The 27,492-nt window shown below is 42.5% G+C and overlaps 2 protein-coding genes across 8 annotated transcripts in view; one reads left to right on the top strand and one right to left on the bottom strand.

Moving 5' to 3' along the window:
• Positions 1–20,704, top strand: part of tanc2a (tetratricopeptide repeat, ankyrin repeat and coiled-coil containing 2a) — a 143,894-nt gene extending 123,190 nt beyond the window's left edge. For 4 of the 5 annotated variants that reach the window (XM_057345086.1, XM_057345089.1, XM_057345088.1 and 1 more), the window contains 15 exons: positions 5,474–5,805; positions 5,907–6,015; positions 6,103–6,225; positions 7,143–7,379; positions 7,515–7,700; positions 8,018–8,111; positions 8,367–8,500; positions 8,633–8,756; positions 9,533–9,708; positions 10,368–10,500; positions 11,403–11,432; positions 13,746–13,837; positions 14,445–14,591; positions 16,656–16,756; positions 17,321–20,704. In XM_057345086.1, the coding sequence (XP_057201069.1) occupies positions 5,474–5,805; positions 5,907–6,015; positions 6,103–6,225; positions 7,143–7,379; positions 7,515–7,700; positions 8,018–8,111; positions 8,367–8,500; positions 8,633–8,756; positions 9,533–9,708; positions 10,368–10,500; positions 11,403–11,432; positions 13,746–13,837; positions 14,445–14,591; positions 16,656–16,756; positions 17,321–19,226 (3,924 nt within the window). In that variant the 3' untranslated portion in view covers positions 19,227–20,704. The remainder of the gene's footprint in view (positions 1–5,473; positions 5,806–5,906; positions 6,016–6,102; positions 6,226–7,142; positions 7,380–7,514; positions 7,701–8,017; positions 8,112–8,366; positions 8,501–8,632; positions 8,757–9,532; positions 9,709–10,367; positions 10,501–11,402; positions 11,433–13,745; positions 13,838–14,444; positions 14,592–16,655; positions 16,757–17,320) is intronic. The other variant, XM_057345087.1, reaches the window with a different exon arrangement.
• A 164-nt stretch (positions 20,705–20,868) lies between these two features.
• LOC130561024 (transmembrane ascorbate-dependent reductase CYB561) lies at positions 20,869–26,766 on the bottom strand. 3 transcript variants are annotated; one of them, XM_057345092.1, is made up of 6 exons: positions 26,647–26,766; positions 25,596–25,806; positions 23,559–23,657; positions 23,134–23,237; positions 22,604–22,761; positions 20,869–22,181 (listed from the first exon to the last, which is right to left on the bottom strand). In XM_057345092.1, exons 2-6 carry the CDS (start codon positions 25,801–25,803, stop codon positions 21,989–21,991), a joined length of 762 nt encoding a protein of 253 aa, XP_057201075.1. In that variant the 5' UTR covers positions 25,804–25,806; positions 26,647–26,766; the 3' UTR covers positions 20,869–21,988. The 3 variants fall into 3 exon arrangements, with proteins under 3 accessions (XP_057201075.1, XP_057201076.1, XP_057201074.1); XM_057345093.1 differs by having other exon boundaries at positions 26,609–26,763; XM_057345091.1 differs by having other exon boundaries at positions 26,519–26,762.
• Between the last annotated feature and the right edge of the window lie 726 nt (positions 26,767–27,492).

The following is a 27,492-nucleotide window of genomic DNA, read 5'->3' as shown; positions in this document are numbered from 1 at the left end:
GCAACGGCATTCTAAGCACGCTCTTCCCCCGTGTAATGCGAGAAGGGAAGCTTGGTGAGATACCTCGCTCTGTTCTCAGAGAACCGGAGTTACGTGAGTAACCTTACGTTCTCTTTCAAACAATGGGAATGATATGGCCCACTCCCGTAACGCATGCTTTCCGAAGCCATCGAGCAGACCTGGCGATAAAACTCAGTTCGCTGTGGAGCCAACTTTAAGAACTGCATGAGCCAAGGTTGGCGCAGTGACATCCCGATGGTAAAATCTGATAAATGTATTAGGGGAAGCCCAGCTTGCTGCCGCACAAACATCTCCTACCGAAATCCCTTTGAACAATGCCCACGATGTAGACATGCTCCGCGTGGAGTGAGCCCGTAACCCCACCGGGGACGTCTGACCCATAGACTTATAGGCCAATTCGATCGCCTCCACCATCCAATGGGAAAGGCGCTGTGCGGAGATCGGCTTACCCTTACATGCCATAGCCCACGACACGAACAGCTGATCGCTCCTCCGGATCTATCGTGTCCTGTCCACGTAGCAGCGTAACGCCCGTACCGGACACAGAGTATGGAGTCTACACTCCACCTCTGAGGAAAAAGGAGGAGGGTAGAAAGCTTGCAAATCCAAAGTAGTGCAGTTATACGCAGAATCACTAACCTTGGGAACGAACGCCGAGTTAGGCAGCAGCGTAACCTTGCTGCCATCCGGACTAAAACTCAGACATGCTCTGTGAACCGACAAAGCATGTAACTCGCCGACTCACTTAGCCGAGACTAACGCGAGAAGCAAAACCGTTTTTAAAGATAGAAGCTTAATGTGAACACTCTCCATAGGTTCAAACGGCACCTGCGTTAATGCATTCAGGACCAAGGACAAATCCCACGATGGGACGAGCAGTTTTGACACTGGTCTCAAGCGCCTTGCTCCCTTCATAAAACGGCACTCCAGAGGATGTCGAACCACAGACGCTCCTTTGAAGCCGACGTGGCAAGCTGTAATAGCGGCCAGATACACCTTAACTGTGGAAAAAGCTCTGCCATTGTCGATCAAGCCCTGCAAAAAACAGAGCACATCACCCACAGAGCACTGAAAAGGAATGACTCCTTTACGTGAACACCAGTCCTCAAACACTCGCCACTTCAGATCATACAATGATCGCGTTGACGGGGCTCTAGCGCTCTGTATGGTGTTTACCACCACCAGAGGAAGCCCGAGTGTGTTGAAGTTCAACCTTTCACGGGCCAGACCCAAAGATCGACCCGATCCGGGTAGGGGTGAAATATCTGCCCGCCTGCTTGTGACAGTAGGTCGTGCCGCAACGGGAGCTGCCACAGCTCTCCGTGAAGGAGCTGAACAATTTCCACCAGCCACAACCTCCCCGGCCAACGAGGGGCTACCAGAAGACAACCCGTTTACTCTTATTCTGTCGGGTTGGAGAAATTAGACTCAGCGGTGGGAACGCGTGAAGCAACACGTTCGGCCACGGGTGAGCTAGCGCATCCACACCCAAAGGCGCATCCTCGTCCTTGAGAGAGAAATAAAGTGGACACTTTGCGTTTGCCTGCGAGGCGAAGAGATCTACGGTAGCCCTGCCGTATCTCTCCCAAATTTGATTCCCCACCTGCGTGTGAAGTACCCATTCTCCGTACAACGGATTTCTCCTTGAGAGGAAATCCGCGCCCACATTCAGCCGTCCCGGGACGTGTGTCGCGCGCAGTGAGCTGAGGTGCGCAGCCCCCCAGACAATAAGCTTGCAGGCTAACTTGTGCAGTTGCAACGAGCGAGTTCCCCCCTGGCGGTTGATATATGCTACCAGGACATGAAACCCCACCAGAAACGGCAAAAAATGTCTCAGGGCAAGAAAAACTGCCATTAATTCCAAGAGGTTTATGTGAAGTCTGCGAAGCTGGGGCGTCCAGCGACCGTTCACCGATCTGCCCTGAAAAATGGCTCCCCAGCCCGTAAGGGATGCGCCTGTTGTCACCACTTTTCTCATGGACACTCCCCCCAATGGAACACCCGTCCGGAATAGCGAGGGGTCTCTCCACTGAGTGAGAGCCTCCACGCATTGCCTAGCCACCCTCACTCTGCGTGCGAGGTGCCTGCGAGGACACAAACGATTCGCAGCAACCCACCGCTGGAATTCCCTCATTTTGAGCAAACCCAGTGGGACCACAGACAGAGCCGAAGCCATAATGCCCATAAGGCGGAGACAGGTTCTGAACGAAACCAGACTCCCTCTGCAAAAGTGGGATAGGCATTGATAAAACGCCATTATTCTCCTCTCCGAGAGCATAGCGTGGTACGCTATAGAGTCTGTGCGAAGACCCAAATACTCTATCTGCTGAAACGGTATCAGCCGGCTTTTGGCATAATTGATACTGAATCCCAGATTCGAGAGATGAGACGTGAGAATCTCCGTGTCCTGTTCCGCTCGCTCTTGCGAATAAGCACACATCAGATAATCGTCCAGATAAGACAAAATCCTGAGACCTCTATGTCTCAGCGGTGATAGCGCTGCATCCATACACCTGCTGAACACTCTTCCGAATGGAAGAGTGACAAATTCGTACACTTCGCTCTGAAAAGAGAACCTGAGATATTTTCTGTGCGCAGGGTAAATGCCTATATGAAAGTAAGCATCCCTGAGGTCGACCGTGCGAGAGTGCGACTGTGAGCATCCGGAATTTGTACTTCCGTAAGTGCTTGTTTGGAGCACGCAGATCCAATATCGGGCGCAGGCCCCCGTCTTTTTTTGGAATTAGAAAATAACGGGAATAAAAACCCTTTTGAGTTTCCACAATCAGAACTCGGTTTATGGCCCTTTTCTCTAAGAGGGAGAATATCTCTGCTTCCAGCACCCGAGGAGCCAGGGATGCACTGAACACTCTTTCCAAACCTCTTGATGAAGAGCCAGTGGGTTCTGCTGAACCGTTTCCATAGATGGAGGTCTGGCGCCATCTAGTGGACAGAGAAAAAACCGGCCGGGATTTGTCTGGCCCATAGACTCGTTTAATTCCCGGTTCGCCATAGTTATGTTTTTGTGTTTCTGCGCCCTCGGCGTTGAGCCTGGATGCGACGGAGAATATTTTATTTGTTTTGAACCCAGGGGCTGAAGTGCTTTGTGACTGTGCACTTGAAAACTTGTGCTTGAACGTACCAGACCACACTCTCGTAGTGGCTGAGTTTTCAGCACTGGTGCTGTCTGCAAAACTCTGAACTTTGTGTGTTGAGGAGAAACTGAACGGGCCTGAACACAACTTGTAAACGAACTTACGTCCGTGCTCCACATCCTCCGTTTCTTTGCGGGTGGGGGAACAGATGTGGCGGACTCGGGGGAACATCACAGAAAACCCTAGGTGCTGTCCGTCCCCTCCAGTCGAAGGCTCTGTCCTAGGAGTCCTTCTTTTTGTACGAAGATTGGCCGGACCTAGACTTCGCGGTGGCCGCCGCATAAGACTGCTTACCCCACGGTTTAGTAGAGCTTGGAGCAGCGGGGGGACGAGCCATCTGCTCAGCGCTGCGGGGTTTAACGGTCCTAGGCGCATTCACAAACCTCCTGTTCTGCATCGAAGGATCCAGCCGCGGGGGGGCTGGGGAACGCTGAGCTCTCTTACGCGGCAGACAGACATCAAACGCTTCTCCTTCTTTTTTCTGGAGGTCGCATTTCTCATATCCGCCACCGCTGGGCCGAACAGCCCCTTAGGATCTACCGGAGCATCGAGAATATCTAATTTCTCTCTGTCCCCGATGCTGGAGAGATTCAGTCAGAGTGACCTCGCCCGCGACGGCGAGAGCCATTGTACGTCCGCAGCTCTGCACCGCGCGAGGTGCGCAGATTGAGGTCGGTGATATTGCAGATTTCCTCCCAAATCCTCGGGTTTGGGTTGCCGGAGTCTAGTTGAGTGCCCAACTCCTCTAACAGTTCGGCCTGATAGGCCATCAACAACGAGGTCGCATTAAGTGCTCGCACAAATAGCGCTGACGATTTGTAGATCTTCTGGTAGACGGACGCGTTCCGCTTTCCCCGGGAGGGAGGGACTGGCAGATGATAGAGTGGCCTTCCTGTTTGGATGCAGGTGATGGGCCACTGATTGCTCAACCGAGGGCGGATTAGACAGCCTGAGCTCCTCCATCTCGCTCACATCCAGAGAAGAGTAGCCTTTGACAGGAGAGGCCTTGCGGGGGAGACGGCTGAGTCTCTTGAGCTGGAGGGATAGCAGAGAGACACGGATCAGCTTTAGAGGACGCCTCCACTTGAAGCCGCCTTTCCAAGATCCTGGCCGGCATGGCACGACAGTGAGCACAGCTTTCCGCATCCACTAGCGCAACCTGGGCATGCTTGACACCCATGCACGCGATGCACATTGGATGGGAATCTCTACCTGAGATCATGAACACACACGCTGCCGGGCAAGAGCGGTCTTTCCCTTTCTCTGCAGCGACCTTCAACGCGGACATAACGAAGAAACAAGTAGTTCGCCTTGACGCGTTAGCTATAGTAGACCAGCTAATGAAAGCGTTAAAAGAAACAAAAAACTCAGTAACGAGTTCGGAGAATCCGCGACAGATTCCAACTGCACTGCATTCGGCAACGTCGACCTTAACGGCACGTTTATGAACTGGAGCAGCGCAGCCAAGGTGCTGAGGAAAAATCTTCACGGGGAAGAGACAAAGAATAAAGAGAGGCGGGCTCTTATGTTAAGCTGTGATTGGTCCGCCCGTCGGGCAGACGTGGTGCAATTGGTGCTTCCATAGTCTATCAAGCCTGAGGCGTTTCCCATAGTGAGATACCGAGCGATTGTTTGAAAGAGAACCACCCTTTAAAGCCTTAATACAATCGCCAGAAGTAAAAAGCTAACATGAGGCTATAAACAGACTAAACACTACTGTCGATCTATAGCAACGTTATCACCACCAAATTTCAGACAACTTTCTCAAACTTTATTAAAAATGTGTTCCCTGGTAAATAATTACTCCGTGAATGAATCCGCATTTACGTTTATAGAGATTGGTGCCCATGTTTCATTATTTGTGATATTTATATGCCCGATGATGTCTAACGTCTCCGCGTAAGGATGTAGTCACCTTTAGCAACTTGTTAGCAACCTTCTTTTTTAAGACACGATAAAGCTCGAGCGGGTTATAACTGGTGTGTTTTATGTCATAGATTAAATCATGAAAATACTTAAAAGGTTTTGTCAACCACAAATCTTATTTCAGGCAATTTACCAAAAACACGTTCATAAAAACCCATAGACTTTGGGGCAATGGAATCGGAAGTGCTAAAATGCTAACTCGCTTCTGGGGTTTGCATACAAAAATACTTCATCTCAGCACTACTCTATTTGTAAATTCACGATATAACTTTTATATTGAAGTTGCACTTTCATGTGATGAAAACTAATAGAAGGATTTTGTTTTTTATTAAATGTATTTAATAACCGTATTTGTGATGGTTTGTGTTCAGGTGGTTCCTGTAAATCTGGCTGAGGTCTATTTGCTGCAGCTGAACATGCGTTTCCCCACGCAGTCCTCGTTCGAGCGTGTTCTTCCACTGCTTAATGTGGCCGTGGCCTCGCTGCACCCCCTAACCGACGAGCAGGCGTACAGCGCCGTCAACTCCAGCGTGGTGCGGGGAGCGGCTCTCGACTGGGACGATTTCCTGCAGAGATCAGAACTCCTGTCGCCTTTCCTGGTGAAGAGACGCGACGGGACGCGCATGTTCGTCCACCCCTCCTTTAGAGAGTGGCTCATCTGGAGAGATGAAGGAGAGAAAACCAAGTTCTTGTGCGAACCCAGGTTAGGAGGTCCCGTATGCTAAGGGGAATTTTGTGAGTTGTAATTGTCGAACCTCATTAGATGTCAACCATACTGACGCTAAAAGTTTCTGGGTTTTTTAGGAGTGGACACACACTGCTCGCATTCTGGTTTTCAAGACAAGAAGGAAAGCTCAATCGACAACAGACCCTTGAACTCGGTCACCACATTCTCAAAGCTCACATCTTTAAGGTGGGCACACAACATTCACAAACGTACACATGCTTTTAAGCTGGTGGAATGGATGAGTTTTAACAAACCGCACTGTCATATTTGCAGGGCTTGAGTAAGAAGGTTGGGGTTTCCTCCTCAGTTCTGCAGGGGTTGTGGGTTTCCTACAGTTCAGAAGGTCTTTCTGCCGCGCTGGCTTCGCTGAGAAACCTCTACACACCTAACATCAAGGTATCAGCTGTTGTTTCTGTCATCAAACAGCATTGTGAACAACATTCTTTAACAAAAATGATGGTCCAGTCAATCCATTCACCGACATAAATCACATTGACATATTAAGCAGTGTTTGAAAGCAACTCAACTCACTTCTGATGAATTGCCTTGAGTTTTATTTTGAAATGTGAAGTGTGTCGATATGACAGATTGCTTGTCGTTCCTTCGTGTTGTTTATTCCCATCTGACTTGTAAATAGGTTTTTAATCATCTGTGCTACTGTACAAACCCCTTACGTTGGCATTATAAATGTCAGACTTTTTCAATGTCTTTCAAAATGTTCTTATCTTAAAGGGGTCATTATGGCGCGAGTACGTGTTTTTCTGTGTCTTTGGTTTGTTATAAGTTGCCCATGCATGTATTGGACACGTAAACACGTAAAAGTGTTGGAACAAAAGATGCATTTTGTCTAAAAGTGAATGCTCACCCAGACCTGCCTGAAACGCCTCGTGTAACCACACCCCCACATAAGGTGGGAGTACCTGTTAGTACAATTGCTTTGGAACCTGATGTTCCAAATATGGTAAGAGGCGTTACATTTCCGTCACACACTTGCAGTATTCGACCAATCACTACGCACTGGTTAACTGGCCAATCATAGCACACCTCGCTTTTCAGAGCCATGAGCTTTGTAAAAAATCAGCGCGTTTCAGAGAGGCATGGCAAAGAGGAGATACAAACATGCATGGTATGTGGAAAATACAGCATTTTTTAACCTTAAATCGTGTATACACATTGCATTACATCTAAAACAAACCATAATATTCGTTTTAGCCGTGTCATATGACCCCTTTAAACCAACTGTATGTGGACGTATTCTCAATATGCAGTTGTTTGAATCATAAATATTCACACCCTCCCCTGTCTTCCTCAAGGTATCCCGACTGCTGATTCTGGGCGGTGCCAACATAAACTATCGCACAGAGGTGTTAAACAACGCCCCCATTATATGCGTGCACGCCCACCTGGGCTACCTGGAGACGGTTGCTCTGCTGTTGGAGTTCGGGGCGGATGTGGAGGGCGTATCAGAGAACGGACTCACCCCACTTGGCTACGCATCTTCCGCGGGACACCTGTCCATTGTCACCGCTCTCTGCAGCAGGAAAGCCAAGGTCAGCCATTGACGTGAATAGATGTATGGAGGTAGCCTGGGGTCTAGACGATATTCCTATAAACCAATCATTGCATCTTGCCTGAAGTTTTTTTGGTGTGTTTGTTAACCATGTCTGATGTCTTCCTCTGAATAGGTGGACCACCTGGATAAAAACGGTCAGTGCGCTCTGGTCCACGCTGCCCTGCGGGGTCATCTGGAGGTGGTGAAGTATCTGGTTCAGTGTGAATGGAATATTGACGGACAGCAGTCTGGATCTTTTAGCAAAAGCCACGCGGTTCAGCAGGCCCTTATTGCAGCAGCTAGCATGGGCTATACGGAGGTATACACACATTTTTATTAAATATATATATATTTTTTTACATTTACCTGAGTGTACGAACAACCCTGGAAATATAAAACATAATAAAAAATGTTTAAATAAAAATAAATTTGGTAAACTGAAATAAAAACAAAACTGTATCTTAGTGAACACATGAAACATCGGTAGACCTATAGACTGCCAGTTCAAAAACTAAACATATTAAAAATCTAAAACTAACAATCCAAAAAAGAAATGAAAATAAAAAAACTATGATGACAAATTATAAATTAAAATGATTCAATCTAGATCAATAAAATGTAAAACGTTATTCACAGACTGTATCATATCTGCTGGATCTGCCTGAGAAAGATGAGGAAGAGGAGGAGAGAGCCCAAATAAACAACTTTGACACACTGTGGGGAGAAACAGGTACAACAGATGTTGTGTGTGTGCGTGTTTTGACGTTTTGGAGACATTTTTTGGTCCCCATGAGGAAAACAAAAAGTCAAACTAAATGATGTAAAAATGCAGAAAGGTTTGTGTGCTGGTTAGGTTTAGGAGATAGAATTTACAGTTTGTACAGTATAAAAGTCATTATGTCTATGGAAAGCCCCTATAACAAGGAAACCCGGTGCGTGTGTGTGTACTGTATGTGTTTTGATTGACACTCTCTGGTTTCCTCAGCACTCACGGCTGCAGCGGGTCGAGGGAAGTTGGATGTGTGTCGTCTGTTGTTGGAACAGGGGGCGGCGGTGGCACAGCCTAACCGGAGGGGCGTCGTGCCTCTCTTCAGCGCCGTGCGACAGGGACACTGGCAGGTGGGGATTACTCGGGGCATCTTAACATACCTCATATCCACCATACAGACACCAAAAAAATCACTAATAAACAATGCTGTTCATTGTTATCAGGCTCTTTAGAGGATGTGTGTTATGTGTGTGGTTGTGCAGATTGTGGACCTGCTGCTGAATCACGGTGCCGATGTGAACATGGCTGATAAACAGGGCCGCACTCCTCTCATGATGGCAGCGTCTGAGGGACATCTGGGCACTGCTGACTTCCTGCTGGCTCAAGGTACAGCTGTCATAATCTAATAGAATAGAAATGCATCTAAAGGAACTCTGAGTCCGTTGTTTATGTTGCGTTGCGTGTGCCTTTAAAACTATACAATCATATGATTAAAGGGGTCATATGACACGGCTAAAACGAATATTATGGTTTGTTTTAGATGTAATGCAATGTGTATACACGATTTAAGGTTCAAAAATGCTGTATTTTCCACACACCGTGCATGTTTGTATCTCCTCTTTGCCCCGCCTCTCTGAAACCTGCAGATTTTTTACAAAGCTCATCGCTCTGAAAAGCGAGGTGTGCTATGATTGGCCAGTTAACCAGTGCGTAGTGATTGGTCGAATACTGCAAGCGTGTGACGGAAATGTAACGTCTCTTACCATATTTGGAACATCAGGTTTCAAAGCAATTGTACTGACAGGTACGCCCACCTTACTTGCGTATACATTTGGGCGGTCTTAGTCAAATCATACCACGAACTGACGAAGATTTGTGGGGGTGTGGTTACACGAGGCGTTTCAGGCAGGTCTGGGTGAGTATTCGCTTTTAAATAGAATGCATCTTTTGTTCCGACACTTTAATTTGTGCAATTTTACGTGTCTAATACATGCATGGGCAACTTATAACACACCAAAGACACAGAAAAACACGTATTCGAGCTATATGACCCCTTTAAGGTTTATACAGTATTAGTGATAAACAGATTAAGTTTACTTATTGCAGCCACATAAATCAGTATATATTTTCTGACTTTCTTATCTCTAAAATACATTTCATAGGTGCCTCATTGTCGCTAATGGACAAGGAGGGGCTAACAGCACTGAGCTGGGCGTGTCTTAAAGGTCACCTCCCATTGGTCCGTGCCTTGGTTGAGAGGGGTGCGGCAACCGCCCACGCGGACAAGAGCGGCCGAACACCCTTGGATCTCGCCGCCTTCTATGGAGACTCCGAAGTGGTTGGTTGGCCTATTAGCATTAGCAATTAGCAATTTTTGTTGGCTACACAGCTATGATAGACATCCATGTCCGACTGTTTACTGTTACGTTACTTTTGATAGATATGCAGCATTAAAAACACTTTCACACTTCAGTCTTTTCTAAAATTATTTGAAATAAATCATTTCAAATTTTAATAGTTTAAAATTTAATAGTTTTGATGACTTAAACGTCCAGTTTGTAATTTTGTAGAGGATCTATTAACAGACATGCAATAATATACATAACTATGTCTTCAGAAGTGTATAAAGACCTTACATAATGAAGCGTTATGTTTTTATTACCTTAAAAAGAGGTATTTCTATCTACATACACCACGGGTCCCCTTGAATGGAATTCACCATGTTGTTTCTACAGTTGCCCAAACGGACAAACTGCTCTACAGAGCGCATTTTGTAAATACGTTATCTCCTTCGGCAAAGAAGCGAAAATGTGATGACATCTTAGTCCTGTGTCAGCCACCGTAATGCTCAGAAAAGGAGTGGGGAGAGGTGCAGTGAATGGTCGGTTGCAATTCGCGACCTCCCCGCTAGATGCCTCTAAATTTCCCGCACTGGACCTTTAAGAGTCGCCAGTTGTCGTGTGAAGCTAAAACAAGATTGTCTTTATATGGTTTCAGGTACAGTATCTGGTGGATCATGGAGCTATGATCGAGCATGTGGATTACAGCGGCATGCGTCCTCTGGACCGAGCCGTTGGCTGCAGGAACACGTCGGTGGTGGTCGCATTGTTAAAGAAGGGTGCCAAGATAGGTAGGGGTCAAAAAGATTAAAAAAACCTAACAGTGCTTAGTTGAAGTGTCTTAGTAATTCTGTGGGTTGCAAGTGTAATTGCATTTATGAACAGCACATGTGGATGAATAAATATTGAAGCTGATATCGCTTAACGAACCTGTTGCAACGCCTGCAGGCAGATGTTTGCACAGACCACTTTATATATTTGAAATGTATATTATTCTGGGTTGTCGTGCTGCCAATCATTCTAAAAAGTCAGAATACAGTCGACACATGTACTGAATATATGAAGAGTTTGCTTCCAAAATGAGATGACTCCGTTTTAAAAAAAATCAAAAATCATGTTTTTTATTAAGTTATCATGTTTATTGTGTTAGTTAGCTGAATTTTTTTAGTTATTATGGCTTAAATCAAAACAAACCAATTGCAGTTTGATTGATATGAATTGAAATGCATAATAAAAAACATGATTTTTGAATTTTTTTTAAAACTGAGTTATTTCATTTTGGAACCAAACTCTTCATATATTCCAAAAGTCACTAAAATTAGGACCAGTTTGGTCCATCTCAGTATCTTCTTCATTCCCCTCCCTGTAACCTCATCCTAATCTAACCTCCTCCGCTTCCTCGTGTTCCCCACCAGACTCCAGAACTGCACTGATCTCTAGCTGATCAGGATGGGCTTGTTGCTTTTGCTAATGTTGCTGCTTGCCACGGCTTCTCACGCCTGATCTTCCTTGTTCTTCCTCTCGTGTCACTCTCTCACACCTTAACACATCTCTCTCTCTCTACCTATCACACCCTGTTGTCTGTTCCCATAAACCTTTGCTCCCTGTCTGATACGGATGCCCCTCCCATGCCCCAATAACCTCTCACCCTTTCACTCGTGACCCCTCCCACCTCCTCTCTCTCCGTAAACAGGATGTCAGACACTCCCCACTCGTGCCCGAGGTAAAACAGACCTTTGTGCGTCCCACCTGCCATTTTTTGACTGTGTCCCATCATCTCATCACCAGTGTGGTCTATTGTTCATTGATCGACTTGTGTTGTTTCGCCCGTTTTTACAAAAAAATGAAAATAAACACACGAAATGAATTTTTGAAGTCCTGTTCTGAAGGTAGACGTGGATTGTCCATGTTCATTTTGTGTGTTTGTTCAGTCACATGGCTGCATGTAAACAAAATAAAGTGCATTACATTTTGCATGATGCTGAGGAATTGCCACATATTGAATTTGATGCAAACTTAAGGCCTGTTCACAAGGTTTATATGCTTTAAGTATAACTATAAAACATTGACAGCCTGTCAAAATGTAAAACTGCATTTTTATAGCTTTTGTTATAGTTGTCTTAATATTTATCATGCTTTGTGTGAACCGGACTTAAGGCAGCGTTCAAACTGGATGTGCTCTTGCATTGCTCTGTGCTTTTTTTAAATTCACTTGTAAAGTACACGGCCTTGATGGCCATTTTCAAAACTTTGGAACCTTCAAAACTGTATAGCAAAGAACAGCTGCTTAGGGAAGAATGCATCCTATGTAAACAGTTACTTATGTTTTTCTCTCAGTTTTTTCTGTCATTTGGCCTTATTTCAAGTAGTTACCCAGTTTAGTAATACTGTATATCTTGTGCATTCTTCAGCTGCATCTTGCATGAACTGCACTAAATCACTGCCTGTCTGAGAGGCCATCCACACGGAGACGCGTTTAGCTGTATATGTAAAGATTTTGTATCGTATCTGCGTTTCGTCCACAGGGATCTGGCGTTTTGGGAGCCTGAAACCGCTTTTTTTTTAAACCGGGTCCCAGAGTGGATAAATCTGAAAACGCCACCCTTGCGTTTTCATGTGTCCAGCCGATCCATATATTTTTTTAAACGATGATGTCATCACCCCAGCGCGCACAGTTTATGCGCATGCTCCAAGTCGTCGTCTCCGTTTTTAGTGTATCATTGTGGCAGAATTACAGAGCCACATAAGTTACTGATTTGGCGTGTATGCTACATTGTATTGAGTCGGTTTAGCGGTTTCGTGTGTACGCAAATATTTCTTGAGACGACGCAGTGAAAAGGAAAAATTGGATAGGCAAAGCTCTGGCTTTGTGTGGATGTGGCCTAAAGCTCTTATAGACACCTACCGTCCTGTCTCAACCCTCTCTTCACTGTCCATTCAGATTAAACCAGTTCACACACCTGACCTGTTCAGACTCCAACATGACCGCAAGTTTAGTCACAGTTGGAATCTACGGAGCCCTTTTAGGGACATGGTGGTGGAAAAAATATGAGAGGGAAGAGAAAAATATTTTATAAAGCTTTTGCGTTATCTCGCAAAACTTTTGCGTTCCCCCGAGAAATATCGCGTTCCCTCGCAAAAACATTCAAACACGTCCTGTTGTCCCGCTCCGTACATTAACAATGGAGCGGTTCATAGTAGATTCCTACACCAATAATTCGTGAGCTAAACGTTGTTATAACACAAATAACACATAATTCCTTAGACAAGGATCTACAACCTGGTCTTCATCAAAACAAGAATGTAAATTGATGTCCAAAGGGACCATCTGCAAAGTGACTGTAAATACGAAAAGCGTTACTACAAAAATCAAAAAGTCATTAATAACGTCAATGTTACACACTAGTGTCACCAAATTCAGTTTACACATTAATGCTCTCCTGCTGAATATAAACTGGTTTTAGTTGTACTTCAGTATGTAGCACTGAAGTTAATGACTATTTTTAGTAGCCTAATGATCTTCGGGTTTTTCACTTTACTGACGATCCCTTCGGTCTTGTCTCAGCCGGCTGCCGCCTGAGTTCAGTTCAAGGCTCGATTTGTGGAACGCAAATATCTTTGCGAGGGAACGCAATGTTTCTCAGGGGAACGCAAAAGTTTTGCGAATAATGCAAAAGCTTTAAAAAAATGTATCTTCCCTCTCATATATTTTCCACCACCATGTCCCTAAAAGGGCTCCGTAGGAATCAGTATTTTATTGTTATATAGATTTTGTTTTAAAGATTTGAATTCAGCAAGAAATAAGCAACAAATAGTTTTTTATTTGTTTTATTTATCTTTGTGTGTGTTGCTGTGGCTTTTTGCGATATTTAAATTTTGTTTGTAGACTTTGCCTCCACAAGCGAGATATCCTGCCAGTTTGACTCAATCCTTTGTGGCCCTCAGAGATTAGGAAGAACTAGTCTTGTGCACAAACGGTCTCTCTCAGTCTCTGTTGACTCTGAAATTTTCCTTTTTCATACTGTGTTGCTTTCAGGTCCAGCGACATGGGCAATGGCGACATCCAAACCTGATATTATGATCGTTCTGCTGAGCAAACTGATGGAGGAGGGAGATGGATTCTACAAGGTCAGTGGCTTTCATCTGCGCTATAATTTTATTGCTAAACGAAAAATATATTAAAAAATGTTTTTGAAATGGATGACTAAAGAATAAAGCATCCAATAAAAGCCCAGCGCATAGATGGGAACACCTTCAATATTGTTTAAAAAGCATCTCAGGATGACGCTCAGTAACGCTGGTTACTTAAATACTAAGAGAACATTTCTGCAAATTTTAGGTAATGGGTGACTACACTGAGGATGCCAAAATATAACAGTTTTGATTTATTTGGTAAATTTGTGTTATTCAGTCATTTTGTTAAGTTTAATATTACTCTTAAAGGTTAAAAATAAAGAATAATATTAAGTACGGGGTGCCTAGTTTAAGTCACGACTATATAATAAGAAAAAAATCTACAGTATATTGGTTCCCCCTGGTGGCAGATCAAAAATACATAACATATGGATAAATCATGTTTGTTTTCATGCTCATACCAGTTGTTATCATTATTTTTATATTATACATCAGCATTATGGCTGCAAACCGCATATATACAATAAATATGTATATTTGACATAAGAATCAGGATGGTGATTATTATATACACTAAATTTCTCTGGTTTCACTTGTCCAGAAAGGAAAAGTGAAGGAAGCAGCTCAGCGGTACCAGTACGCCCTAAAGAAGTTCCCACGAGAGGGTTTTACAGAAGACCTGAAGACCTTTCGTGAACTCAAAGTCTCTCTGCTGCTCAATCTCTCCCGCTGCCGCAGGAAGATGAACGTGAGTCTTGAAAACTCAGATTTAATCTTAATGCTCTATCCTGTCCCTCCTTTACTCTTTTACAGAATCTTACAAACGTTATGAGCAAACACTGAAAACTCATTTGTAGTCATTTAAAAAACTTCATCATAGACAGTTTGATCATTATCATCATGGACAATTTAATATTATTTAATAAAACTCAAATTGAGTACATTTTGTACATTTTGTCTTTTATTAGAAGTTGACTTGAGTGAATTTTCTGTGATCTAAGACTTTACATAGTTTCAGTTAGGGCTGTCAACTGATTAATTGCGATTAATCGCATCCAGAATAAAAGTATGTGTTTACATAATACATGTCTGCGTACTGTGCATATTAATTTTGTATTTATAAACACAAAAACATACATGCAAACATTTAAGAAAAATATAAAAATGAATAAACATTTTTGAATCATTTCAATTATTAGTAAATATAAATAAATACATCTAAATATTTCCTAAATATATACATGCATGTGTGTGTGTGTGTGTGTGTGTGTGTGTGTGTGTGTGTATGTTTTTGTTTTTATAAATACGAAATGAATACGCACAGTACACAGGCATATATTATGTACTCTAAACAAAAACTTTTATTCTGGATGCGATTAATCGTTTGACAGCCCTAATTTATTTATTTTTACCAATCATTTAAATTATTTACAAATGTTTATTGATTTCAATTTTTTATATTTTAAATATATGCATGTATGTGTATGTTTTTATGAATACAAAATTAATATGCACAGTACAGAGACATGTGGCTCAGTGGTTAGAGCATAGCATTAGCAATGCCAAGGTCATGGGTTCGATCCCATAGTCAGAAACAAATGTATAATACTATGCAATGTAAGTCGCTTTGGATAAAAGCATCTGCCAAATGCATAAATGGAAATGGTACCCTAGTTTTAGTATTTTTTGGCATGTCTCATGACTTGTATTTGTTCAATTAGTATACTGAAAATTTCTTTTTTGTATAAACACACAAAACAGCAACTTGATAAAAAATTGCATGTGTGCAAATATTAGTGTTAAGTTAAATCTGTGTATTCTTATTTGTTTTTTAAAGCCAGTGTTTCGTAACGGTTAGCATTAGCAAGCTAGCTTTGAAAGCATATAATTGGTAAGAAACTCGCTCTTCCTGTAGAACTCTCTCCAAAGCCACACTTCCTCATGTCAATGACTCTCATTGTCTGGTTGGACATTACAATACAACAAAGTAGAGTACATTACAGTGATAAAGAATGTAAGCAACTTTTTGTGTTTTTGTTAGAACTTATAGAGGTTTTGTAAGCTCATTGTTTATGAGCAACAGGGTGTGTGGAGTAACATGTACATTGGTTGACTTCTTGATGGCTAAGATGTGAAGAGACTTTCGATACCGAAAAAATACTCATTAGCTTTAAACACTTCAGGATGTCAACAGGAAGGGTTTATTGACGTACTAGGAAGTATTTTGATCTTCCCATTTCATTTTAATAATGCTTTATTTCTCATTTAATCCCACCCTTAAAAATATTTTACGGTTTGAATTTCAAGCATCCAGTCCCCTTGAGGAAACTTCTTGAAAGCTCCCCGTGCACTTAGACCATGCTGTAACTTTAAGTTGCTGGTGACTCTGAACGACACCCATTTTTTCCCATCTCACTTTCATCTGTTTCTGTCTCAGTTTGGTTTGTAGGTTTATCGATTTGTGAGGCTTAGTACAGAACGTAGTTTGGCTCAGTCTTGAAGAGCTGTGGCATTGCATTTCCCACTGTCCTCATAGAGCATATATATATGTGTGTGTGCGTCTGTACGATCGTTTTCACAATTTTATGTCCGTTTATCACGTTTGCACATTTGCTCAGAATGTTTTTGGCTCATTGTTTATGTCCTCATTTAATGTTGATTGTAAGAGTGTCTGTGTGCATAAATGTTGCATATGTATGTATGTATGTATATGTGTGTGTAATTGTGCAAGTCCACGTGTGAATGTGTTTGTCCTCGCTCTGATCTCATGTATGGCTCAGTGTATGACTGTTGGTCCTGTTGTTGCTTGCAGGACTTTGGGATGGCAGAGGAGTTTGCCTCCAAGGCACTAGAGTTGAAACCCAAATCCTATGAAGCCTATTACGCACGAGCCCGTGCCAAGCGAAGCAGCAGGTAACCGTAGCAACCAACAGAAAGGATAGCGCTTAAAAAAAAAACACATTTTGTCTCTCGCACATAACGCGCCAAGTGAGTGTTCATGACCCAGACCAGTTGATGATGTTTTGATTGGTTGAAGTAGTGCCATCAGACATCGGAATCAGGATAAGATTTCTTCTTCATACTTCATGTTATGTTGACCGATCAGATTCCTTTTCCTCAGAATGTCCATCATTCATATTTTATTCCTTTTTTCCCCACAATGTACTTTAATCCACTTGTTTTGTTTTGGGAGATCTGTTTTTTGGGTCTACGCTTTTGATAGGTTGATTAAAGGAATGTTCCGGGTTCAGTTGACACTTTGGACATCTAGGAGGGATGACATTCCATGTTTAAATGCACAAATGCTCAAACATAACACGCATAATGTTCCCATAGCATTGTAAAGGTCGTGGGTTTGATACCCAACAAACACAGATATAAAATGTACACCTTTGGTCGCTTTATAATACAATACAAGATATTTATTTATTTCTCTCACTCCCTGCTCTTTCTTATTCTCTGTTTGTCTCTTTCCAGGCAATTCCACGCAGCCCTGGAGGACCTGAGTGAAGCCATGCATCTGTGTCCCAACAACCGGGAGATCCAGCGTCTGCTGCAGCGTGTTGAAGAAGAGTGTCATCAAGACGCTCAGCAACAGGAGCTGGATCCGCCCTCTTCCCCTCCTAACGATCAAGGCCCACCCATGGTCCCGCTTCCATCAATGGAGCCCCGTTTCTCAGACATGGAGCCCGTCCAGGATCTGTTTGAGGAGGAAGACGATTACCTCGAGAGGGATCTGGATGGCCTACCGCTAGGTGTTCCTGCCGAGTCCCATGCTACTCCATCCGGGCTTCCAGTCATTCAAAACATGCCCCCATCCCCCAGCCATCATGATTCCCCCTACCTGGTTCAAGCGTTTGAGCTTCGACCCAGCCCACCTTCAATTTCATCTCCTACTCGACAAGGCTACCAATCCACCTCTCCGTCACTCTCTCCGACGCACCAGGTCTCTCACTATCGGCCCAGTCCGCCCCATCAAGCCTCCTACCACTTCAGCCCACCACCTTCCCCTTTACGACTCGGACCACAGTACCGTGCCAGCCCTACTTCTGAAGGAGTTGCCGTGTACCGTCCCCAGTCAGCTTCTGTGGGGCGATACCAACCAGACCAGCTGTCTGGTCGACCCAAGTCGCCTCTCTCCAAGATGAGCAGCCAACGTTCATTTCAGCTTCCCCAACAGACTTCCCATCAGCCACAACAGGGCCAGTGGTTGCAGCCAGCCAAGGCACAGATCATCCGCACCAACCAGCCCAGCACCGCCGTACACTCCAGTGCTGTACTGGGCAGCAGCGCCTACAGTCAGATCGCTCACTCCATGAGTGCCCGCTGCCCAGGAGACATGGATGAACTTGGGGATGGAGGGTACTCTGCGTCGCTTCAACCTCAAGGCATACTTAGCGCAGGAGCCTTGTACCAGCGTGCCATGAGCATGGACCCTGGCATCATGGAGGACGAGCTTCCTCAGAGGCCCTCCTCCGCATACAGACCAAGTCCTGGAGGTGTCCGCTACAGTCAGGTGCCGCAGATCAGCCGCAGTCAATCAACCGCCTACTATCCAGTCTCACCCCATGAGATGGAGCGACAGGTGACGATGGGTTCACCCGAGAACACTCATGCACAAAGACGTCCGATCAGTGCCAATACCTCTGAACCCAAACAGCATCCTTCAGCCCCACGTCCACTAATTCATTCCCACAGTACGGGTTTGCGCTTCTCCACATCAGGCAACAGTTTAGGGGCCGGTTCCGCTGCAAATCTACCCCAGAGTTTCCGAGCATCAACACAGCAAATGGAGATCCCGCTTAAGGTTTCCTACGAAGGCAGCTACCACGATGACCTTTCACCGATGTCACCCCCACAAGGCACTGAATTCCGGGTGGTGGGCGGGACGTACCCAGGCGAGGCTCTTCGCTCTCGTGCCACGCCCTTCATGGGCATTATCGACAAAACGGCACGGACTCAGCAGTACCTTCCACAGCAGCCTTCGCTTGCATCCTCCTCCTCAGCTTCACGGCCCTGGACTGTTTCTTCTCTGGATACGGTGGTAAACAGTCCAGCCACTTCCCCAAGTAACATAGGATACGGGCAGCAAGCGGCACCCCTCAGCCATATCGCGTATTACAACCGCACCAACAATGCTCACAACGGCCACCTCATGGATGATGATTTCTACGCCAACCCTCCAGGTGTAACACGGGACCGGGCGGATGCTATGGGCCGAATTAGCCAGGTTCCCACGTACCCTGATGTGAAAGTGGCGCGGACTCTCCCAGTCTCCCAGGCGTACCAAGACAACGAGTTTAGGCAAATTTCTCGTAGTGAAAGGCAAGGCCCAACCTCACCCATCAAACCAAAGAGACCCTTTGTGGAGTCTAATGTGTAAAGATTGAGTCAGTGTGAGAGATTTATTAAGACTTGTTGAGGGATATCTAACATGTGCAAACTCTGATTTTATGTCCCCGTGTCTCGATGATGACTTGTCAGGGGTAATTCCACTAAAATGAAGGGAATACGAAAAAGTGGATCTGGACACATAAAATTAAGACCCTTTGGAGTTCTAGTAAGTCTGTGTAACTGCTGTACACCAACCGCATACTTCTCTGTACCTTCAGGAGGTGACCGCCAGGAGCCAACCCTGGACCCACATTTAGAAACCTTGCGCTTGACAGTGGGCGAACAGTGTCCCTGCTCAGACTCGTAATAACACCTCTCCTGTTGGGTCCAGAGCTAAAGATGTACCTAAAATATTCCAGATCCATATTGCTAAAGCAAAAAAGTGATATTTATCATTTTAAGTTATGTTTGTACAAATGTATGTATAAATCTCAATGCAGTCGTGTTTTTGGTTTGCCTTTCGTTAAGTTGACGCACAGTCAGCAATGTGAAATATTTAAGTTTTTGTCAACAGGTTATAATGGATCACTACTTTTTGCGCAGTGCAAATCAACATTAGTGATGGTTGAAGGTAGCATTCAGGTGGTGAACTTCTAACTTACCTGCTCTTTATGGATCACTCGTCACACCATAAAACCGGAAACTTTTCCAAAGAAACATTTCTCATGGTGTGTGGAAAACATCTTTTTATTTTAAAGCCTCATTCATCTCAAGTATTAAGAGTTTCTCTGTGCACTGAAACGCATTACATTGCAAAGCTGTTGGCCTTCAGGAAATTTTCCGTTTTGTTTAAAACTGTGAGTACTTCAAATACATGATTTCAAAACTTCTGTTAAATAACCATTGAACTTACAAAGGCCAGGTACTTTTTTATGGCCGTATTTAATGGGATGAAGACAGCAAGATGAATTCTCTGAATATGGCTTCACCAGTTTTTGTCAACTGCTGTAAAAAAAAGAGCAGTTTATTTTGCAGTGTTTGAATTACTTTCTCTTTAAGAAAAAAGAGGTCCAGGTTGACCTGGAATACTGCTTTACTGTACAACAGTGTTTGTATTTAACTCGGTTTTCTTTTTGTATGACAAACATGTAAATGGCTGTACATATGTGCTTAACTAGAAAGCATGCTCTCTGCTATTACACAAACATGGGTGTATGTGTGTGGTTTTGTGTGTGAACATACATTAAGGGAAAAGACTGTGGCACAATATATTTCATTTTTTTCCCTTATTAGACAAAAATAATAGATCAAGTTTGGGTTTTGCATTTTTATTTTATTTTAGTTTGTTTGAAACTGGCCTTGCGAAGGAGGATTCTCTGTAAATTGTTTGTAAATGTGAGCTGTGATGTTTCGCCGGGAAGGAAAGTACGAAACGTGAATGAGACATTTTTATCCGGTTTCACGATTGTAAACTGTACAATCATCTGTATGTATGAGGGGAAATAATGAAGTTATTTAAAAATGAATAACACTTCAAAGATAAAACTACTGAGTGAATCTTATTTATTGCAGTCCACAAAATGAAAGACCTGGTGTACATTAATCGCAACTGTATTAATTGAGCCTGCATTACAAATACATACAAACACTTACTGGTGTTTAGTACATTTCAGTCACACATGCCCATGATGATACATGCAATAGTCAAATACACAGTACAAACACAAAAATACAATACAAACGAACATGCAAAACAAATGCAAACTCATTCAAAGACAAGATTACTGTGACAGTCTCCATAGAATCTCATATAACAGTCAATATCACTTTAAGAAAAAAACTAGCACACAGGAAATCATTTGACAAGCACATCGCTACTCCTAAGATCTTTAGTACTGAACTGCTTGCTTTTCAAGTTAAGACCGCCAATACTTTATTTTGTGATCACATGTAGGACCTTGACTTGTATGATATTGCTGCAAATTGCTGCAATTTCAGATCTGATATTTCTTTTAAGAAGCAGTTTTAGGAATGTATGTTAACTTTGCAGAGCTAAAATATATTTGAATCGTGGATATTCTCTGCATATAATTATAAAATGGGAAGTAAAAATAATTGCATTTCCTTCCATTCTAAACTATCTGACTATGTCTGTTATAGTATTCTGTAAGCATTATATATTTTATTTCTTCGCAGCAGAAACTGCTGCAATTTTTGGGGGGGATTTATTCAGTACAAGCTTGTAAGTAAAACTAACTAAGGCACAAGAAAACATATTCTGATATTCTAAATAATCTAATACATTTAAAGAAACAATGTATCAAAATATAAAGCACAACCATTTCTTTAATGTCAGTTTGGTCTGGCTTTGCACGGTTTGAACTTGTTCAGCAAGAGTTCTATATATTTATATTAGTCTAATTTTAAATATATATTTACACCGTGTCTACACCGGACGTGGTGCATAAAGTGTGGACAAAATGTAAAATTATAATGGATTCTAATGCATTCTATTGTCTTTTGTCACGCCGCATCCGGTGTAGACACGGTGTCACGGCAGAATTTTTTTACAAGTACTGTAGGTTGTGGCTTAATCCTGCCATAAACGTCACATAGCACAAGAGGGTGTCCAATACAAACAATTCAGCAATTTTACAACTTTCTTCCTTCTTCGCTCCATAAAACTGATAAATACAACAGTTCATACAAATGGGAAGGTAGAATTTAAATGGAAAAACTGGCTTGCTGGTTTATAAGGACAACGGTAGGAAGGCCATTTTAGAGCACAAAGGCAGCGGTTATGTCATAAAATTAAGGCGAGCTGGGGATTTCTCCTTCTGACAGCGTCTTAAAGTGCACAGACAGAGCTTCTTCCTCTGGATTTGGTGGTCGTCTGAAATCTTCTCTCGTTGCCACGTAACCCACCACGACCCCAAAGCACACCAGCAACAAGCCTAAGGTGTTTGCTAAAACCCCCTCTGCCGCAAACTCGGAGTAGGTCGACCTGCCAATATGACATGATCATCAAAAACAGAGATGACGCTTGTAATTCCACCAAATGAAATTGCAAAGAATTCTAATTTACATACTGTAGTATATACACAGAAGGAATAATACAACTGCGAGCGACAGAACGGAAGCCTAATATTCATTGGAAAGTGTCTTTCCACAGTGACTAATTCACACTCATTTCATTTCTTCTCTTCAACAGCTTGAAGTGACATCAGAGGCATATCAGGCACTGATTACTGAAATTGGTTCTGAATGCTGATTGGTCAATCTTGTGCATGAAAACATCAGACTATAATAACTGCTATGATGCTGCTCAAATGGTGATGTGAATATTACCAAACAGCACCCTTCAGGGCCAACTATATAAGTATTTTTGACATGACTCGAACTTTTCCTTTGTTGAATGACACTCACATGATATTGAAGAGCAGTTTCTCTGTGATGCCCAACAGACAGGTTCCTATAGACATGGCCAGCAGCAAGAGACCGAAAAAGACGTGCAGGGGGAGATACCAGCCCCTCAACTGAGCAGATGCCCAGGGGAACAAGAACAAGCCCAATCCCAGCAACCACTGAGAAGATAATCAGAAGATAAGTTGACCGGCTCCATAGTCCAATAAAACTGCATCAAGATCATGTCGAAACATAAAGGTTTTTAACTCTATACACAAAAAAATGGTTACAGAGACTGCCACAAAACTTTCCTCTTTTATCATGTTTAATCCAAGTAAAGTCAACAAAAGCTGGTTTTGTTGTGTCTATAAAATCTACTGCAAACACTAAAGACACATTTCTCGGTAATGTTCTAGTGTAATGAATGTGACCATCAACAAGGGGTTTACTAAAGTGCCTTCAAACCAACAAACGGTTCAACAGCTCGGTAAATTAAACAAGGAAGAAGGAAGTTTAAATGCCATCTGAGCACAGGTAAAGAAGATATTTACCTGTAGTATAAACAGAACAAAGGTCAGCATGCCACACCAGCTGTGCAGCGAGTACATGTTAGAAATCTTAGCCGTCGCATGGAAGTCAAATACAGCCACTAGACCTGCAGAGGGAGACACATGGCATCTCACAGCTTTGATACATACATTATGATAACATTATCATTGTCAAATACATCATTGTTAAAATGAATAATAATTATCTCAATCGATTGATTTTTTTACTTCTGGAACTAGACTTCTGCACTTTATAATGCACATAATCTATTTATCTTCGTACATTCTGGTTTAAATAGCTCATATAGAGAAGGGAAGTGATTGCGGCTCAGCTTTACCATTAAACTTTCTACAACAACCTGGAGTAACTACCGACAAATTTGCACAGAAATCTTTACATGCACCAGTTGACATGCACACGGACTTACCCACAATACTGATGATGAGGGCCATCATGTGCAGTAGAGCGTGAAGAATCTTCACAGAGCGTTTACTCTCATTTCTAAAGACACGATAAACCAGAACAGCTGCAGCAGAGAAAGAAGCAAATGAGAAAAATATGTTCAAGAAAGTTCTTTATGCATCCTTTCCTTGCACACTTTATGTTAGTCCCAACACTGGGGGAAAGCATCTTTATTTTATCTCTTAACATTTACTCCCAGGACACTTGAAACGCAGGGATGCAAGTGTCTTAGGCAGTCCATCTGGCCTTTGTAGAAGCACACAGATCCCTTGAGGCTGTTTTTACCCGGCGCTGGTTTGGACAGTTAAACCCAATAGGCCAATGACCTTTCAGGTATATGGTCCTAATTGAATTGCCATGGCGATAGCTTTGAATGAGGACCACTGTTAAATATATTAGCCACTGAATCAGTATCTGTCTCTGTTGAGGTTTCATTTAACAGCCAGATGGAAAAACATGTATTGACCACGTTTAACCATTAATGACAGACGATCTGGGAAATGTAACAAATAAATGGATGATTAGGACTGCAAACCTACGGATATATGACAAAACACACAATACTACTACAGCAGCTCTGGATCTGATTTCTGTTTAAAAAACCCATATCTACAGACTCGCAAACACAAAAACAGACAGCAAAATAGATTTTAATGTCATTCAAATCTGTCCTGTTCAGTGTTGTGTGCCTGTTTTGAGGGCTTGATACGTGACATGGGTCACGCACACACCCTTAGGGCAGAAGATACACAGACCTCCTATTAGATGACAAATCTCTTGGTCTCTAAGAGCTGCAGTTCTTTATTTTACGCTATAGACAGTTTCATCGGACGCACACACACTTGGCCCGAAGTTAACTTCCGGTCTGTGTTTGTTTATTGGTCTGGCTAGTGGCTAATAATATAACTATTTATATTTTTATCAATTTATATTACAGTAATATACATTTATGTTCATATTCATATTTTATTGTATAATAATCCAATTAAAGGGGTGATTTAACGGTGTTTCATGCATTCTGACTTCTTTACACTGTTAAACGTGCGGTCTTCTCATGCTTGACATGGTCAACTTGTCAAACAACGAGTTGGACGCATGACGTAGTATTTCTGTGCTTGATATACTCGTTCAAGGTTTCGGAAAGTTTTTTTCGAACATGAAAATCCGTTTCGTAACAACTTTTCTTAGCCCCTTATTGGGCAATTCGACGAGCGATAGAGACCCGCCTACCATCAAGATTGACTGCGCTGTGTCAAGATTGGCTGCGCTGTGGGCCTGCAGCTGCAGCTCGTTACTCTTGCCATAGTGAGAGAAGTGGAGGTGTATTTGTTTGTTCACGGCATTTCAATGATGGATGTTATATAAACGGTGGATATAACGCTGGATTTGGAGATCGTTTGAAACCAATAGATGGAGCGGTCCCAGCACTAAAAGATGCCTAAATGACATAAACCGCAAGTCATAAGTCTGTGTTTTGTTGGCAATCGTGCATAATGTAAACAACAGGAACTTATAGTGAATCAATGCGATGATGTATTGTGTGCTCATGATTTAGTTCCTATCCCCTCCCCCGCAAAACCCCCACCCCCCGCACACCACCAGGAGGTCGTATTTTTCCAGAAATAATCGTACAGTTGTCTCTATCTTTTATAAATGTGATCAAACTAATCACTCTTCAAAGATACGAAGTATGCAATACTACTCTATGGCTGAAGATTAATATGAGAAACTGCTCGTTCAACGGGACCTTAAAATAAACAATGTGTTGAATTTTATTGTATGTCAATTTTATTTCATAAACAATTTGTTGAATGGTTTGTGTAACTTACTTGTTATTTCTTCTGCTTGTTTTCAGAAATAATCTGTGTACCAGAAGTTAAATTTGGACCATAAAAGCATGCATGCGCAGTAACATTTGTTTATGTTGTTGCTTTGAAACCATCTATACATGAAAAGCCATTTATGAAAGTCATAAAACCTAAAAATACATTAACATGCTTACCATCTCCATAGAGGAAGACCAAGCCGAGGACCATGCAGAGAGGATGGACATTAAACTCTTGTGCTGAGCCATCCCAAGCGTAACCTCCATGATAATGTCCCATCCACACACCTGTGATCACCACACATGCCACCCCGAGCACCTGTGAAGCCCCTACGTACCACGGCAGCGTCCGCAGGCTGCCCATACTCAACGGGATCCTCTCCATGACCTGAGAAAAATGCAGAAAGACAAGACAAAATAACCTTTAGAGGACGAGTATATAAATGACTCCACCTCTTAGGAAAGTTAAATATTTGATAGGCAAACACTAAGACGGAGCGGGTGGCATTTTTATGGCAGGTTCTTACTTTGTTCCTGTGGCTGTGGATTTGATTTTAGTCATTTTTGCTCAAGCCAAAATCAGTGCAAAATATGTGAATAGTTTACTCCAAATCTAAAAATGAAATGAATATGACTTTTTATGTATTTACATTAATAATGAAAAGATTATAATATCATAAATTATGAAATTAATAAAAAATAGATTAATATAAATATATATTGTGAATCACAATTACAAGTCTCCATTTTTTGCCTTAAAAAGTACCAGTGCTTGATAATCACGTGTTGTTTTATTAAACACATGCAGATATTATTCAGTCGGTGTGTTTAAACGTCATGTGCTCTTTGCCAGCCTCATGACAGCATATTTTTACTGGTGTAAAAAACAATCTGTTAACTGAGTGCATGAGAATAAAAACAAACTTATAACGCATAAACACCAATATGGACATGTTTTGCAGTCTAATGAATAGAACCGCTAACCTCGTGATAATTACAAGCTATCAACTTTGAGAAAAATAGATGCTAAAGACTCTTACAGACGTCATGACACTAAATTACAGGTGCCGTGCGTAAACAGTCAGAATGAATAAACTCACCTGTGCAGTTTATTCCAGAGTAGAGCAGGGCATCAGAGAAAAGGGCTTATTATTTTTGTATTTAAGACTATAGGACGTTATTTTACCTACTTTTACAAACGCATCCTTTTCAAATCATCTGGGCGCACCTGATAGAATCGCTATACCGTTCTCGAGCGATGATGACGTGAACTCACGATCCACGCGCCGTCTGACGTCTTACAAACCAACTTCTTATATTATGCACGAAGCTTATGCTTTGACGCACTTGGAAGTTGACGGGCAGCGTGTGGGCACGCCCCAATACCCTCCCTATTGGCTGTTTATTGGAAGGAGGGCGGAGTCATCGTTATGACGCAGAGAATGTGGGCTGCAACCACTGCTGCAACTAACATCTGTTGCCTTGGCGACGCATGAGCGATTTAGGTTGGTTTAATCATCGGATTATAACACCAAACAAAAATCGCACAGTAATAAAAAGGTGACCTATTTATACTTTTCTAGTTTTTCTCAAATTTTGTGATTTGTAATGAGAGAGAAAACATATACTTCTGTGCTTTAAGTAGGCTATATTAACATATATTATAAATACATGTTAGTTAAATTATTATTTTTTTTCTGTTGATTTGTTTGTGTTTGTGTTTTGATTTGTATGTTTGTCTGTGTATGTATTTTATTTATTCATTCATTCGGTTCAAAATATCATTATTGAATAATTTAGACAACCTGTTATAGTATGCCTTAAAAATGAAAAGTACTACTTTCGTGTGAAAATTCTCAGATTTACTTCAAATATTAGTCAAATATTTGCTAGATTGTGTCAGCAAGTTGTGTATCTCATTTAGAAGCATTCATTTGTGCATTCAGAATCTGTGGTTGTGCCATGGTAGAGTGATGTCATTTGATACCATTGTCATTTGAAATATACCATAGGGCCTACTTAATGATTATCATATTCCTATAACCAGTGTTGGGTGTAGCTAGTTACTAAGTAA

This window comes from Triplophysa rosa, linkage group LG11 (genome assembly GCF_024868665.1).
Source record: "Triplophysa rosa linkage group LG11, Trosa_1v2, whole genome shotgun sequence".
NCBI classification, from domain to species: Eukaryota; Metazoa; Chordata; class Actinopteri; order Cypriniformes; family Nemacheilidae; genus Triplophysa; species Triplophysa rosa.
This window is presented reverse-complemented; position numbering and strand designations above follow the sequence as displayed.